The sequence below is a fragment of the Saccopteryx bilineata genome, chromosome 9 (assembly GCF_036850765.1).
Source record: "Saccopteryx bilineata isolate mSacBil1 chromosome 9, mSacBil1_pri_phased_curated, whole genome shotgun sequence".
Classification (NCBI taxonomy): domain Eukaryota; kingdom Metazoa; phylum Chordata; class Mammalia; order Chiroptera; family Emballonuridae; genus Saccopteryx; species Saccopteryx bilineata.
The window spans coordinates 72,686,588-72,704,863 of NC_089498.1; the positions used below are offsets into that span (position 1 = coordinate 72,686,588).

General features: G+C 45.3%; 1 protein-coding gene across 3 annotated transcripts in view; it reads right to left on the reverse strand.

The window, feature by feature from the left end:
- Nucleotides 1-18,276, reverse strand: part of LRRC20 (leucine rich repeat containing 20) — an 85,437-nt gene that overhangs the window by 44,983 nt on the left and 22,178 nt on the right. For all 3 annotated transcript variants that reach the window (XM_066243254.1, XM_066243252.1, XM_066243253.1), the window contains one exon: nt 2,488-2,637. In XM_066243254.1, coding sequence (XP_066099351.1) covers nt 2,488-2,637 — 150 coding nt within the window. The remainder of the gene's footprint in view (nt 1-2,487; nt 2,638-18,276) is intronic.

Below are 18,276 nucleotides of genomic sequence, written 5' to 3' on the forward strand. Positions count from 1 at the left end.
AGTACAGTGGCAGACTCCCTGAGAGAGTGGCTCTGAATACATAGCCCCTGCCAGTCCCCGTGTGGTGGTCTCTGTCCATTTCTGCAGCTGAGTCTCACACATCCCTGGCCTGGCAGGACCAGGACCACTCAGTAAGAAGAGCTGAATAACTTGCGCAGAAAGGAAGCAGGGAGATGGGGACACAGGAAAAGAAGGGACAAAAGAGTCACATCCAGACACTGGGAACCACTTGCCCTTTGGACTGATTCCATTTGTGTCATTGTCCTTCCCAGGACATCAAGGGGTGGAATCATTTAAAGGTGACTCTGCTCTGAGGGGCCATGAGCCTAGCAGAAGACAGTCCCCAGCGCACACATGGAGACAACTTGGAAGGCAGGGAGTCCGCAGATGGCTCTCTCCCCAACACCAAAGCAGCCTCCCTCCTCAGCAGAGAACCCAGAAGAGGACACTGGCTGGCCGTGACAAGCCCAGCAAATCCTATTCAATCTCCTCCTCACACATAAATGGTGAGGGTTTTTCTATTTGAAAGAGAAACCATGACCCAGGCTGGGGCCCAGAGCGACCTCTGTGGGAGCCAGGCTGGCCCTCAGCTCCGGCCTCCCCTGGGGGACACACCTCAGCCTTCCCTTTGTAATCCACGGCATGTGGGGGTGTCGGGGGGCCACAGGCAGCACAGGAGTTCAAACTGTATCCTTCACCAGATGTCCATCCGAAGGGCCAGGCACGAAGGCATGGGGGGCTCTAACGGCATTTCTCTGACACTTATCACAGTCCCCTAGAGAGGGCTTGCTTAGTCATCCCACAAGGCACTGCCAGATGTCAAACCCTGTGAAAGCCCTGTTTCCACCCCCCACTGCCCATGCCCTCTCTGGGCGCGGGGAAGAACTTGTCCCCTTCCTAGCAGTCCCAGTGTTTTGTTCGCACTATTATCACAGCACGTGGAGCTGGTGATGAGTGTTCTGCAGCCCTGGGTTCCTCCAGCCAGAGAACTGGCTTAGTGGTCTCTGTTTCTGAGCCTCCGGCCACAGGGCTAGAACACAGCAGGTGCTCAAAGGCAGGCAGAATGAAGGAATGAACAAATGAACTCCTCTTGCCCAGGGGAAGCTGCTCTGCCTGACTGCCCTTCCCAGCAGCTCCAACCAACTGCCCTACTCATTTTCTATCTTTCCACCCCCTCTGGAAAGCAATCCAATTCCAACTGGCTAGATAGAGCTCTGGGGAACATTTGAGCTAACGCTGATGTCCGGAAAGGCAGCGCGGCCTGTGAGTTGGGCACCCAGGGTATATTGCTCTGAGACCCCAGACAAGTCCCTTCTCTCCCTGACCTTCCTTCTCTGTCCCTTAAATAAGGAACAGAGACAGCTCTAATATTTTATGAATGATTAGCCTAGTGCCCCTTGGGCTAAATCTAGTGTTTTACCGCTTTCATATTATGGGAAAATACGAGCTCTGTGAGCTCTACTCAGAAACAACTACACAGACCAGTCCCTCAGCCTTGCCCTGTGTTTGTACTGAGCCGGTGACCGGTGATCTTTCCTGATCCTGCCCGTAGCTCCCTCGAGTCACTGTACAAGCTGCTTCGTGTCTCTCAACTGGGTTTGATAATCCGTGCCTCCTTTTCCCCTCTGTGCTCTGCCCAATGCCCAAACCTCCTCTAGGAAGCCTAAAGTCAGCTGTGTGAGATATTCCTGCTTGAGTTCCTCCTCTTCCATCAGCATCTTACGTACTCATTTCTCTAAACAAGCTCTTAGATCCTTTTCTTGCCTCTATGAGGAATTCTAGAAGGTCTGTGCACTCCCAACTCTCCTTCTCCACCGTTAAGGCAAACACATAACAAGTGTCCAGGTCACAGCTCCATCCCATGCATAGCTGAGTGGCACTGGACTCTTGCAGAAGGACGGAGGGTCTTCATGTGGCGAGGGAACAGGCCCTGGAGTGGCCATTGCCCTGCTTGTCCATCTGGAGTAGCTACTTCAAAAGAATCTACAATGCCCATCGGCTGGCCTCTGCCCATCTCCCACCAAGCACCCTTGTCCACTTGCCCTGTGTGTGCCCAGCAGAGGAAGCACCAGCATTCCTGGAATCCGTCATTCCTGAACTGAGAAAGTAGCACAGTGAGAACAGTGCCAGACTGGAGGAGAGGGGGGTGGGTAGAAGGTGGCTTGTTCAGGTTTAACAAGAAGCACTACTTCTTCTGGGCCTCAGAACCCAAACACCCTGCTGGTCTGTTCAGAATAAGAGAATCACCCCAGGACCCATACCCTGGACTATTAGCCAATCTGCTTCACTGCCTAGTCAGCTAGGCAGAAGTGACACAGAGACTTCCAGGCTTCAGAAAGAACACAGGTAAGTCCATCCTCAAAGCCTCCTCACTGGGAATGACTTCCCAGGTCCAGCCGGCAGGAATGGCCATAGTCACATTTCCCAACGGAGCCTGAGGATGAGGGCTAGCCACGCCCTCCCTGGCCTGAGCTGACCAGGGCCTACCTCGGAGCTGACAGAATGTGGTCATGAACTTGCTGGTCAGGGACTTGAGCTCGTTGTTGGCCAGCGTGATGAGGTGGATCTCGTCGGTGACATTCCGCAGGACCTTGTAGATGCCAATGGGGAAGGAAACCAGCTTGCACTCGGCCAGATCTGCAGCCAAAGAACAAAGACAGACCAGAGTTAGCAGCCACAGCTGCCCAAGGACTTGCCCCAAACCACGTGGACCCGATCCAGTCTCCCCTCCCAGCCTCCTTGCTCTCCCACTTGTCCCCATGTGCCAGGCTTGAAACCCAGCCCTTCTTTCAAGAGCCTTCATCGCCCTAAATGACACTTATCCCTACCTCACACCCTAAACCTTAGGATTTATTCTAGCACCTTCTCTATTACCACAGCCTACTAGCCATAATGTGGAAGGCAAAGCTCTGCTGGCATAGTGGCGACCAGCATTCATGGCAACGTCCTGCAAACTCCACGAGTTCCTGTGGAATCACCAGAGACTTAACAGTGAAGCTGCAGTCCCGAGTACTTTATAATATTATGCTTCTTTGACACCAGGCAATTCACATCGACTTTGTGGTTTGACCTTCTTCCCAGTTGTTACTCTGATGGTGAGTGGGCTTCACACAAGAGGCAGCAAGGAAGCTGCTATGGAGGCAGTTCCTTGTCGGGCAGTTCCTCAGGAATTAGCATATGACCAGCAATTCCACTCCCAGTGGAACCCAAGGGAAATGAAACCATCTGTCCACAAAAAAACACATCAAACATGGATGCTCATAGCAGCATTATTCATAACAGCCATACATGGAAACAATCCAAATGCCCATCAACTGCTGAATGGATAAGCAAAATGTGGTATCTCCATAAAATGGAATATGTTTACCCCTGAATGGTTGGCCCGATGGTAGACCGTCAGCCCAGGGTGTGGATGTCCTGAGTTCAATTCCCAGTCAGAGCACACAGAAAAAGAGACCATCTGCTTCTCCCCCCTCCCCCTCCCCTTCTCTCTTCCCCTCCCACAGCCATGACTTGATTAGCTTGAGCATATTATCCTGAGTGATGAGGATGGCTCCATGGAGCCTCCACCTCAGGTGCTAAAAATAGCTCAGTTGTGAGCATGGCCCCAGATGGGCAGAGCATTGGCCCCAGACAGGGGTTGCCAGGTGGATCCTGGTCGGGGTGCATGTGGGAGATGTGGGAGTATGTCTCTCTATCTCCCCTCCTCTCACTTGGAAGAAGAAGAAGAAAGAAAAGGAAATATGTTTAATAATAAAAAGTATTGATATATACTACAACATTGAAGGACCTTGAAAATATCATGCTAAGTGAAATAACCCAGTCCCAAAGGATTATATATTATAAGAAATCATTTATGTGAAATGTCCAGAGTAGGCAAGTATAGAGAGGCAGTAAATAGATTAGTGGTTATCTAAGTCTGGGGGGGGCATAAGAGGATTGTGGGATGGAGACTAAGGGGTGAAGGTTTCTTTGTGGGGGTAATGCAAATGTTCCAAAATTTCACTGTGGACCCAGCTGGCTCAGTGGATAGAGCATCGGCCCAGCATGCAGATGTCCCAGGTTCAATCCCCAGTCAGGTAACACATGAGAAGCAACCATCTGCTTTTCTTCCCCTCCCTCTCTCCCTTCTCTCTTTCCTCCCCTCTCACAGCCAGTGGCTTGGTTGGTTCAAGTGTCAACCCCAAGTGTTGAAGATAGCTCATTTGGTCCGAGTGTTAGCCTCAGGCACGGAGGATAGCTTGGTTGATTTGAGCGTTGGCTCCAGATGGAGGTGGCTGGGTGGATCCCGGGCGGGGTATATGTGGGAGTCTGTCTATCTCTCCTCCTCTCATTTTAAAAAATAAATTCCACTGTAGTGATAATTGTACAACTCTATGAATATACTGAAACCATTAAATTGTATACTCTAAATGGTTGAATTGTAGGGTATGTGAATTATATCCCAATAAAGCTGGGTTTTTTTTATATATATATATATATGGCAGCTGGAAACATGAAGGCTAAGAGACAAGGCTCATAAAAGTCATGTAAGTTCCCTGAGCCTCAGTTTCTTCATTTGAAAAATGGGGGTATCATTATCCACTTAGCAGGACTGTCAGGAAAAGTAAATGTAATAAAAAGTACTAAATGTACTAACAAAGTATCTGGCAAGAATGTATCAGTAATGCTAATGTTGTCTCTCTCTTCCCTTTCTAGTGCCCCCATTACTGGTGATCTCTCCTCCAACCCCTGAACTCCAAGAGCACTCACCAACTCAGAGAGCACCACCCCATCTCTCTCTCAGCACAGAAAATCAATAATATTCCTATATGCCAGCAAGAAAAGATAATTTGCAAAGATCCTATTCTGAACAGCAACAATAATGCAAAGTCTATAGAAATAGTCAGAAGAGAAGCCTTTCTCCCTTATTTGCCTCATAGAATTACTGCTTTTGCTCCAAGATCAGCTTAAATGTCACCTCCTCCAAGAAGCCTTCTCTCACTGCGATAAGCAGTAGTTGATCCAGCATCTCAGCCTCATGTAGTACAAATGAAACCTCTTCATCCTGTATTGTATTAATCCCATTTTGTTCCCGCTGGACTGGAAAGATCCCAGTCCAGTACCAGCAGAGGCCTAGCAGGCTTGGGACAGGACAGGGGTATTGGTAACTTCCCTGAGCTGGTGAGGAAAGAAAGGGGGTGGGTGGAGTAAAAAAAAAAAAAGTCCAGATGACTGAGGGTCCTCAGAGGTCCTCCGGAGGGCATCCCATGACGAAGTGGTGAGCAGAGCCCTGACACTGTACCGTATCAGGCACCCCCAGCTCTTATATCAGCAGGTGAGGCTGGCAGAAGAGACTGCAAAGTCCGTAGGAGGACACCTATCCCAGAAGTCAGGCTTTCGGCAGAGACCAGGGCTGGAACTGGACCAGCTCTGCAGGCTCAAAGTTTGGGGCAGGCTGGGAATTCTAGGAAGAACAAACCTTTCCAAATGATGAGTACCCTAGTGCTTTGTGCCAGGAGCACAAACAGCCAAAAAGTATCTTTGTTGTGCCTGTAAATCACATCAGCCCGCTGGATGGAAGCAACAGACCTACATGCTAGAAGCAGCATCAGGGAAAACACCAGAAGCTGTCCCTTGAAACAAAAAGCAAAACAGATGGCTTCCATCACCAGCATCCTGAAGATGGTCTTAGAAGTTCTGGCCAAAGAAACAGAAAACATAAACATTGGAAAAAGACAACTTGATTATTATGTGCATATGAGATGACTGTGTAACCTCAAAACTCCAAAGTCATCTAATAACGCAAATTAAATACATCTTAGCAAAGTGGCTGATCCAAATAAACTGCAAAATTCAATAATATTCCCATATGCCAGCAATAAATAGTTTTTAAGAATCCTATTTCAGCCTGACTGGGCAGTGGCGCAGTGGATAGAGCGTCGGACTGGGATGCGGAGGACCCAGGTTCAAGACCCTGAGGTCGTCAGCTTGAGCGCGGGCTCATCTGGTTTGGGCAAAGCTCACCAGCTTGGACCCAAGGTCGCTGGCTTGAGCAAGGGGTTACTCGGTGTGCTGAAGGCCCATGGTCAAGGCTCATATGAGAAAGCAATCAATGAACAACTAAGGTGTCTCAACAAAAAATTAATGATTGATGCTTCTCATCTCTCTCCGTTCCTGTCTGTCCCTATCTATCTCTCTCTCTGACTCTCTCTCTCTGTCACTGTAAAAAAAATTTTTTTTTAAAAAAGAATCCTATTTCAAACAGCAACAATACTATAAATATACAGAGATAGTCATAATGAAAAATATATCTGAATAATATTAAGAAAAACAGAAAAGTTTATTAAGATGTTTTTAAAAATAGATTTGTATGTGAAGCTGTAACATGTTCATTGATGACAAGTTAAAATATTGAAATAATGTTACTTTTTTTTTACAGGGACAGAGAGAGAGTCAGAGAGAAGGATAGATAGGGACAGACAGACAGGAATGGAGAGAGATGAGAAGCATCAATCATCAGTTTTTTCATGCGACACCTTAGTTGTTCATTGCTTTCTCATATGTGCCTTGACCACGGGCCTTCAGCAGACCGAGTAACCCCTTGCTTGAGCCAGCGACCTTGGGTCCAAGCTGGTGAACTTTGCTCAAGCCAGATGAGCCTGCGCTCAAGCTGGAGACCTTGGGGTCTCGAACCTTGGTCCTCAGCATCCCAGTATGATGCTCTATCCACTGCGCCACCGCCTGGTCAGGCGAAATAATGTTACTTTTTAAGAGAAATTGATTTATAGAGTGTTAATGTAATTCCTTCTCAATTCCGAAAACTTTTTTTTTTAACTTGAGAAATGGTTTTAAATTTCAAATTGGGGGAATAACAAGCATGACTCTAAAAGAAAAAATGAAGGAGTAATAACCAAAATTATAAGGCTACAATTTAAAAGAGGTCGACAGGGAAAATAGATCATAGAAATAAAATATATAGCCCATAAAATTTGGTCCTTAAATAATGTCATAATTTAATAAATGCTAAGGGAGGCCTCACAAGTAAACCAGGGAAGGGAAGGATTAAAAACTGATATTACTCAGCGGTAGAGCGTCGGCCTAGCGTGCGGAGGACCCGGGTTCGATTCCCGGCCAGGGCACACAGGAGAAGCGCCCATTTGCTTCTCCACCCCTCCGCCGCGCTTTCCTCTCTGTCTCTCTCGTCCCCTCCCGCAGCCAAGGCTCCATAGGAGCAAAGATGGCCCGGGCGCTGGGGATGGCTCTGTGGCCTCTGCCCCAGGCGCTAGAGTGGCTCTGGTCGCAACATGGCAATGCCCAGGATGGGCAGAGCATCGCCCCCTGGTGGGCAGAGCTTCGCCCCTGGTGGGCGTGCCGGGTGGATCCCGGTCGGGCGCATGCGGGAGTCTGTCTGACTGTCTCTCCCTGTTTCCAGCTTCAGAAAAATGAAAAGAAAAAAAAAAAAACTGATGTTATAGGCCCTGGCCAGTTGGTTCAGCGGTAGAGCATCAGCCCCATGTGTGGAAGTCCCAAGTTCAATTCCCAGTCAGGGCACACAGGAGAAGCTCCCATCGGCTTCTCCACCCCTCCCCCTCTCCTTCCTGTCTCTCTCTTGCCCTCCCACAGTCAAGTCTCCATTGGAGCAAACGTTGCTCTGAGCCCTGAGGACAGCTCCACAGCCCTCCTGGTCAGGGCACACATGAGAAGTAATCATCTGTTTCTCTCCCCTCTCCCTCTCCTTCTCTCTCTCCTCCTCTCCAACAACCACTGGCTCAACTGGTCGAGCATCAGCCGCAGGCGCTGAGGATAGTTCAATTGGTCCAAGCAATTAGCCTCAGGTGCTAAAAATAGCTCAGTTGATTTGACATTGGCCCCAGATGGGGGTTGCTGAGTGGATCCCAGTTGGGGTACATGCGGGAGTCTCACTATTTCCCCTCCTCACACTTAAAAAAAACCTGATGTTACAATAATTAGTTAACAATTTTGGGGAAAAAACAATTTACCATTTATAAACCTCTTATGTGAAACAGACTTTCTACATCTAGCTACAAAAAAGCTACAAAAGAATCACAATGGAACAGATCAACAAGCCTAACTGTATAAAATATATAAGACACTTGTATGCTTAAAAAAAAATAAGGCAAGCAGCAGATTGTGAAAGAGGACCTATAAGTGGATATACAGTTATCTTTATTATTTGAAATGCTCAATATTGTTCAATAAGAAAAAAAGAAGAAGACTAAGACCAGAGAGAGATGGGAAAAGGATGCAAAATATTCACAAACAAATAAATAATCAGTAAAAAATATATGGCTCCTGATACATATTGCCAAACTACTCTCTAGAATATTTATAGCATTTACATATATTCTATTCAACGAGTAAGAGGATCATTTTTTTTTATTCATTTTAGAGAGGAGAGGGGGAGAGAGAGAGAGAGTAGAGACAGAGAGAGAGAAGGGGGGAGGAGCTGGAAGCATCAACTCCCATATGTGCCTTGACCAGGCAAGCCCAGGGTTTCGAACCGGCGACCTCAGCATTTCCAGGTTGACGCTTTATCCACTGCGCCACCACAGGTCAGGCTGCACCACCACAGGTCAGACCATTTTTTTTTTTTAATCTGTTACTATGATCAGGGGTATCTCTTACTTGATTTGCAATTCTTTCAATAATGAGATGCATAATTAACCATTTTTATTTTCCCTGTGGAAAATCCTGTTCATGTCTCTTGGCTGTTTTTCTATTTGGAGTTCTGGCATTGCTTTATTCCCCCAAATGTTGGCAAAGCTCCTTAAATAGTATTACCAACCTACAACTGTTGATTCTTTTCTTGTTTAGCAGTTCAAGTGATAACATTTAGTTTTTTTTAAAAGCAGAATATAAAAATTATATGCACCCTGTAGTTCCAATTTTCCTAAAATTTCAATTTCCTATGCCTGGGAAAGAAGATAGAAAGGAAAATAACTAGAATGTTAGATGGTTCTTACAAAAAATGTAAACAATTTCTTACTAGTCACACTTGTACTATTTGCTTTTCTATATATAAAATAAGTATCACTACATATTTATTAAAAATATTTTTCTCCCTAGTGGGAGAGCTCAGTTGATCAGAGAATCGTCCAGGGGACACAGCCAGGATGTGGCTGGGGACCAAGTCCCACTAAGAAATGGGGAACCCTACCTGAGGAAGAGAGACCCAGGCTGGACACAGGCTAAGCATCCACAATGAGCCGTGAGATGTCTTCAAGAAGAGGGTCCCATCTGGCTCCTCAGTGCTGAGAAAAGGGTCCCATGTGAGGAAGCAAGTATACATGATGGGGTGTGATCAAGCAGGGTCACCTCAGAGCGGATTCCTGAACCAGATGGAGGTCAGGTCATCTCAAAGGTCTCACTCAACTCAATAAAACAAACAGAGCTAACATCACTGAGTATTTACTATATGCCAGGCACAGCACTAGACACTTAGGGGTGTGTGTGTGTGTGTGTGTGTGTGTGTGTGTGTGTTTAAATGAGTTTATTTCAGCTAAAGTGAGGATATATATATGTATATATATATTATGTACATATATGTATATATATACAATATATATATATACACTATATTAAAATTCCCATAAAAAACCATGTACCTTCACAGGAGGAAAATGAGGCCTATGTTGATAGGTGACTCGTCCAGGTTATTTTGGTAAGCTGGCACATTAGTACAACTAATGTGAATACAAAGATTCCAGGAGGGTGGCCAACTTGTCCCAGTTTATCCAGGATGCTCGCAATTTTAGCACTCTAAATCTTGCATCCTGGGGGGCCCCTCCTCAGTCCCAGACAACTCAGGACAGTTGGTTGCTCTGGATTCAGGCTGGATGCTGATGAGTGAGACATTACTAGGGGTCAGAGATGACAGAAGGAAGGCAATCCAGGTGTGGGCACAGCGTGAGCCAAGGCTTGGAGGACCTTCCTCCTTCTGGGACTCCACCTTTGAGCCCTGCCTTCTCCTCCAATTTCCCGGAGCCCCTCCCTTGTTCAGAGAGTCCTCAGACAGGAAGGCTCTAGAGCCAGAATCATTTCCTGCTACTTGGTGATGAATGCATGCCCAGACGCAAACAGGGTCTTGGGAGTGCTGGTGACCAGGGGCAACACCAACATCTGGACAGCAGCTGGACTCAAGCACACCTCCCCCCCAGTGTCCCCAGCTGCTTATACCTGAGCTGCAGTAGAGAAGAGAGATGCTCAGGGGAAGTCGCTGTAATAAACACAAGGCATAATTATCCTCATAATAATAATTATTATTGCAAGAAGGCCAAACTTCATCTCCCTAAACCTCTAATTAAGACAGTATTCTGTGTTAATAAAGAAGCTTTTGATTCAATATGTGGGCCCTTCATTAAAGGTTATCTTGTTAATTCTAACGAATGCCTGATAAAAAGTAACTGGTGGGCAGGGCAAGACAAGAAAAATCTACAAAGTAAACAGGACATTCTGCCGGAAGTCAGGAGGGCGGGGTCAAGCTCGAGTCATTTTTGAGAAACAGAGAACTCGGACCCCTGCTTAGTCCCTGCTGAGAGGTGGGCCTAGTGACAGGGCCTAGAAGGGAGAAGTGGAAAGGATCATGGAGCCCCTGTCAACCAAGTCCTAGAAAGAAAGGGTCAGGGACTTGGGCTAGCAGGCACTTCGGGCTCCGTGGCCTGGCCAGAAAGTAAGGCTCTCAAGGCTGTGGGAGAAATCTGTGGCCAAGTGACCTGGTCCCACCCAGAATGTCTTTTTTCATGGAATCTTGGGGTTGGAATGAGACCGGAGGTCACTTAGTCCATATTTTCCACATTTCCCAGTAACAACCACCTGGGGAGCCTTCTAGGGTGAGGATTCCGATGCCGCGGGTCTGGGATGGGGCCTGGGAGCCTGCATTCCTACCGGGCAGGCTCGAGGACCACTCTCAGCAGCAAGGTCTTGTCCAACTCAGCGGTTCTCAAAGTGGAGTCCCTGGACACACCGCATCAGCATCACTCCAGAACTTGTTAGAAATGCACATTCTAGGCCTCACCCCAGAGCTACAGAATGAGAGGCTCTGGGCGTGGGGCCTGGCCATCTGTGTTAACAAGCCCTCCAACGCCAGTGCCAGTTTGAGAATTGCTGGCATAGAGGCACTAGGCCTCCCACCAACTGTGGCTACTTAGCCCTGGTTGATAACAACGGTGACAATGACAGTAACTCCCACCTTACTGGATGCTGGCTAGTCCATGCCTGTGCAAGGCTTTAGGATTACTCCCTCACAGGCAGGTATTTTGCCCTGTGGGCCTCCCACTTCCCCTTGGACCAGGCTACTTCAAGACAGAGCAGCTGTCTCTTCCCCTTTCTCTCTTACCTCGTTCATGCTTCTGGCAAAGGGGCACAGGTGAGCTCAGTGTGAAGCAGCCTGGGCTTGAGCACAGGAGGCCTGCCTCCTCATCCCAGCCCTTTCAGCTGTCAGCTATGCAGCCTCAAGAAAACAACTTCTCCAGGACTTTGTCTCCCCTTCTGTAACTGGGAGTTAGGACTACAAGATTTGGGAAGAGTTCTCAACCAGGCTGAACATTCTGTGACGCCATGATTCTACTGGGCAAAGGCTAGTTAGCTAGTGCTCCTGTCAAAGACAGGCAGTGTGCAATCTGCAGCCAAATGTTTCTGAATTGTTGTGCCTTAGCATATGCTAGAACACGCACCATGACAAGGAGATCTGAGGCTCAGTGAAGTTGGCTCTCCATGCCCATGAGTACAGAGATGAAATCTTAACCCAGGTAGTCCAATTCCAAAGCCATAGTCTTTCCATTAGTCTCCACTTTCCACAGTCTGCACTTACTGCGCAGGCAGAGGACAGTCCTAAAAAAAATAATAAACCTGACCAGGCAGTGGCACTGTGGATAGAGTGTCAGATGGGACACAGAAGACCCAGGTTTGAAACCCTGAGGTTGCTGGCTTGAAGCCCAAGGTCACTGGCTTGAACTCAAGGTTGCTGGCTTGAGCAAGGGGTCACTCGCTCTGCTATAGCCCCCCAGTCAAGACACATATGGGAAAGCAATCAATGAACAACTAGGTGTTGCAATGAAGAATTGATGCTTCTCATCTCTCTCCTTCCTGTCTGGCCCTATCTGTCCCTCTCTCTGTCTCTCTCTCTCTGTCTGTCACAATAATAATAATAATAATAATAAAAACAATAAAATCATAGCTTACTCTTACATGGCACCACTGACGTGCCTGAGACCTTTCTAAGCACCTGACATATCTTATCTAATTTAACAACCTCAGGATATAGGTACTATTATGTTCATCCTGTTCTACACTGGGGAAACTAAGACATAGTGAGGAAACAGAGAGTTGCAATTCAAGCCCAGGCTGCCCGGCTGCCCTGCTCTGAGAGGTTCATTTAACAGGCTAAGACATGAGACTGTATGGGGGCATCGGAACCCAGCAGCCAAGTGGGATGGTACTCTCACTCAGAAGGCTGGTGTAGACAAGACATATTTTTCTGAAAAATGAAAACTTAGACCTGGGCTTACTGGGAAGGGCCAGCACCCTTTCCAGAAACTCAAACTCTCAGCACCTCCACGTACATTCAAGAGTTCAGTGCTAGCTGGTATCCTGGCAGAAGAAACAAAACTGCAAACAGCGGGTCTCTGTGACTTGGACTGCCAGTCTGTCTAGGAAATGCCACGGAATTAGAGGTGCAGGGTACAGACAGCAAGCAAAGCCACCATTCATCAAAAACCAGCACCACGCCTGACCAGGCAGTGGCACAGTGGATAGAGCATTGGACTGGGATGTGGAGGACCCAGGTTTGAGACCCTGAGGTAACCAGCTTGAGCGCAGGCTCATCTGGTTTGAGCAAAGCTCACCAGCTTGGACCCAAGGTTGCTGGCTTGAGCAAGGGGGTTGCTTGGTCTGCTGTAGCCCCTCGGTCAAGGCACATATGAGAAAGCAATCAATGAACAACTAAGGTGCCACAACGAAAAACTGATGATTGATGCTTCTCATCTCTCTCCATTCCTGTCTATCTGTCCTTATCTATCTCTCTCTCTGACTCTGTTTCTATAAAAAATTAAATTAAATTTAAAAAAAATAAAATAAAAAACCAGCACCACAACTGGCTGGATTTTCAGATATTGGTGCAGTGTTTATAGAGCTAACTAGGTCGAGAAGGTGTGAGACAAACAGGAGCCCAGGCCTCACCCCCTCCTGACTAGTCCCCTTTCCCTGAGAATGACTTGCAGGGATTTTGCTGGTGTTTAACTCTCGATATCTGGAGCAGCCTCTCCCAGCCTTTCTCTGCATCACGACATCTGGAGAGAAAAGGAGGAAGAGGAGCTCACCAAGGACCTCGGGCTGGACAGTTCCACCACAACAGCGCTCACACTGGGTGCTGGCAGGCGGTTCGAGAGAGGAGCAGCCGGCACTCAGGATAAGGGGGAAATGAAAATAACATCTCTGGGAACCCGGGGAGACCACTGAACTTGAACGGATTTAGGGAAATTTTTTCTTTTACTTCCTATTTTATAGACTTCTGTATTGTATGATATTTTTACAAGCACTTACTACTTCTTACAAACATCCTCAGTTTAAAGAAAGTGATATCCAGCTACCCATTGGGAACATTTTCCCTCAAGTGCTGAAAAGGCTGGGTCAGTAAAGTGTGGTCTTGATGGGGCTGAGATCCCATCAGGGCCAAGCTCAGAGGGGCAGCTGCCGTGCTCAGCCTACAGCTCAGCGGCAGATGCTGCGCCCCTGGAACCCAGAATTGCAAGGTGCTTTCTCTCGACCTCCTGCAGAGGTCCTAACAGCTCTAGAAAGTCACATGACTGCGGAGTAGCTGTCTCAGAGAACAAGCTGAGCTTCTGGCCTCCCAGCCAGCAGCCGGCCATCACACCCAACATCATCAGTACATGCCCTAAGCACAGGAGAGCCAGAGACCCAAAAAGGAAGCAGTGGCTGCAGTGTGGGCTGGAGAGCACTCTCTTCCTTGAGATCCAAATGGAGGCTTTTCTTGAGCTGGGGCTTTCCTGCTGTGGGATTCAGTTACTGAACTCCAGCCTCAGTGTCCCCTTCAATAAAATGAAAACAACAATTCATGTAGAAACCCGAGCAGGCGCATTCACAGAGCATCATTCACAACAGCCAAAAAGTAGATGGCTCAAATGTTCATCAACTGAGGAATGGATAAACCAAATGTGATCTCACTGTCACCTAGGCATAAAAAGGAATGAAATATTGATACAACATGGATGAACCTCAAAACATCATGCTAAGTGAAAGAAGCCAGTCACAAAGGCCACATATTGTATGATTTCATTTATCTAAGTGTCTAGAATAAGCAAATCCATAGAGACAGAAAGTAAACTGGCAGCTGTCAGGGCTGGGGGAAATGGGAGAAATAGGGAGTGACCACTTCATGGTACCGAGTTTGTTTGGGGGTGGATAAAATGTTCTAAAATTGAGTGATGATGTTTACACAATCTTGTGAACATACTAAAAACCACAGAATGTTACACTTTAAAATGGTAAGTTTTATGGTATGTGACTTATTCCTCAATTTAAGAAAAACGAGGACAAGATGATCCAAATAACAGATTGTCCAGAGCATGAAATAAAGTATCCACAAGGGGCTGAGCGCAGAGCACAGCAGAGGGCGTGCACTCAGTAAGTAGGAAATGCTCCTAGGAGGACGCAGACATTGTTTCTATGTGGAAATTCACTGCAAGGATGAGCTTCAGCTCTGTGCTCCCTGAGGGAAGAAAATCCCTGGCTGTCACATCCTAACAACCTCATGACCGGGAGATATTGTGGGGTCTAGGGTTTGCCAGAAACAATCACTGCTTCTTCCCAGCAAGCAGCCAACCACCTTTAAAAAAAAAAACCTGGCCCTGGCCAGTTAACTAAGTGGAGAGAGCATCGGCCCCACGTGCAGGAGTCCCAGGTTGGATCCCCAGTCAGGGCACACATGAGAAGCATCCATCTGCTTCTCTTCCCCTCTCTCTTCCCCTTCTCTCTCTCTTTCCCTCCCACAGCCAGTGGCTCAGTTGGTCTGAGCATCAGCCTCCGATGGGGGTTGCCAGGTGGATACCAGTCGGGGCTTACACAGTAGTCTATCTCTCCTCCTCTCACTTAAAAAATAAAGTTTTTATATTTCATTCAAATCAAAAGTGACCCCCCACACACACATAGTACAACTAAATGACACACAGTCACTGATCTAAGATATTAGATATTTTAATTTAATTGATGAGTCATCTCTAACATGTAAATAAATAAGGGAATAGAAACAGCAGCAACAATGATGTCAACAGTGTGGCCACCAGCTCTGAGGTGGCCATAGCTGGTCCAAGCGGAGGTGACACTCTCACTAAGCCAGACCTATGAGAGGCTTGGGCAGGTCCTGAGTTTTTCTATAAGGATAAAAGCAGCCAATATTGACTGAGCATCAACTCCTTTAATCCTGGCAAAACCTCTGAGGGAGTGTGTTATTCTCAGTCTCCTTGTGCAGATAAGAAAACTGAGGCCCTGAGAGTTTAAGGGTTTGCTCAAAGTCACACAGTACATAAAGAAGGGATGGAGCTTGATTTCCTCTGGGGGATGCTACCCTGCAGAGCTAGTCTGGAGACCTGAATTCTGACCTGCTGCTGAACTTAATTCAAATGACCTGGGACAGATCACTCTCAGGCCTTGAGCTCCTTATTTATAAAGTATAGAGAATGAGCTCTCCAATTGTGGAATGCAAAAAATGGGAGATTACAGACTAGACTTCTCGGTTGCAGGGCCTGATTCCAGATCTGAAGTGGGCCAAGGAATCTGTATTTCTAATAAAATCCTGGTAATGTTGATGCTGCTGGTCCTCGGACCATGCTTTGAGAAGCAGGACTTAAGTGGCGATCACTGCACAAATGACAATGAGCCACACAATGAGGAAGTCTCATTTCAAAATCTCAGTCCAAAATTGGTCATCACCCCTCTAGTCCTTGCATAACTGGCTATTTAATGGGGAAGTAGATTCAAGCTCAACATATACCCTAAGATTTCATAACAGTGTTTTGTTCTCATATTTTTATGGCTATCAACTGTTAATAAAAAATGATATCAATTTTTCATTTATAGTAATTCTACAAAGTTATTTTTAAATTTTCTTTAAGCTAAATTCATTTTAAGAAATATTTTAAGTAACAATCATAGTTAATACTTTTATAGCACCAAGTATATGCTGGCCATTCTACACATTTATGGGGTTTATACCATTTTCACCCTCACAACAAACTCTAGAACGGTGTTTCCCAACGTGGGGCCCACGCCCCACAGGGGGGCAATTCGATATAGTTAAGGGGGGCAATTTGAAAATGGACTCGACACGACTTTAACTCTTTCGCCCCGGGCCATTTAAATGCAATGCTAGATATCGGTGCCAAATTTAACAAAAAATGCAATTCTTAAATAATTGCGGTAAATAATTATTAAGTATAATTTCGTTTGACGAGACCAAAATGTCAACTGGGTGATTGGCGTCGTCAAGTAAACTTCGTCCTGGGTTCACCGCGGAGCGTGCTGTCTGCCGCAGGGAACCCCAGACGTTTTAAAAACTCGCTAAACAACGCAGTTATTCTCACCTAATTGGCCCATCGCAACTTCAGTAGTGTTTCACATCATTCAGTTGGTGTTAATTTGAAATAAGTATCAGTCAAAACTGTTGTAAAAGCTCGTTGATTTAATAAATATACATATATATTGTATAGATATAATTGGTAAGTATTTTATTTTATTTTTATCAATATTAAACTCTTTATTAAGTACTTCTTGCATCAGGGCTAGAAAGCACTAATATTTTATAAATATTATTCGGGCTATAATAGTGCATGCACAACAATTTTAATTTTAGAAGCATAACTTTCCAGAAAATTTTGTCAAGTGGAAAAAATATAGATACCTTTTGATTTGTGGTGGTAGTGTAGTAAATGTGTTATATACATTTAAATAAATATGAATTTTTAGTATACGTTTACTCTATGTCACATTGAATATATTTTAACACATATTTTAATATTAGTTTTTAATTGATCTTATTTTTATTTCTTATAGCCCATAGTAAAATGAGTGGTGCAAGCAAGAAAAAAACTCATCAATATTCGGAGGAATATTTAAAATTTGCGTTCATACCCGCTGTTCATGATGAGTGGATTCCTTTTTGTCTTTTATGCCAGCAATGCTTGACCAACGAATCAATGAAACGAGGTCGTCATGAGGCACATTTGAAGGCGAAACATAGTGCTCATATTAATTCAGATTTGAGTTACTTTAAAACTTTAAAGAAAAATTTTGAAAAAAGAACATTAAAGTCTCTATTTACTGCTCATACTTCAACTAATAATCGTGTTCTTGAGGCTAGCTATCAAATTTCTTTATTCATCGCTAAAACTGGAGAAAATCACACTATAGGAGAGAATTTAATAAAACCGTCAATATCAGCATTTCTTAAAACGGTTCTTGAAAAAGATGACAAAGATGTAAAAGCTGCCCACCTTCTGTCTCTCTCTCCTCTCTCTCTCCCTCTCTCTCTCCCCCTTTCTCTCTCCTCTCTAAAATGAATAAATAAAATTTAAAAAAAAAAAAAAAAAAGATGTAAAAGCTATGCCACTCAGTGACAATACTGTTAGCAGAAGAATAGACGAAATGAGTGAGGATATTGAAAAACAACTTATTGAAAAGCTGAAAACAAGAAAATTCTCCTTGCAAATGGATGAATCAACTTTGAGAGACAGTGAGGCAGTATTGATAACTTACGTAAGATATATTGATAAAGGACATTTTGCTGAAGAAATGTTGTTCTGTAAAAGATTAGAAAGCACCACTACCTCCAAAGATATATATAATAAGCTAAAAAACTACTTAGATGTCAATGATATACCAATGAAAAATATAACATCTTGTGCTGTAGATGGTGCTCCCAATATGATGGGCAAGAAAAGTGGCTGCTTACAATTGACGAAAGATGCGAATCCAGAAATGATTCTTGTGCATTGTGTTATTCATAGGGAAAACTTGGTAGCTAAAAACATCTCGCCTGTTCTGAATGAAGTATTACATACAGTAATAAAGTGTGTTAATGCTATTAAAGCTAGTGCCAAATGTGAGCGTCTTTTCAAGCTATTTTGTGAAGAACAAAATGAAGACCATGTGAGACTTTTACTTCATACTGAAGTCAGATGGCTATCTAAAGGAAACTGTTTGAAAAGATTTATGGAACTGTTTGATACTCTTAGTGATTTTTTAAGCGACAAACCTGAAATG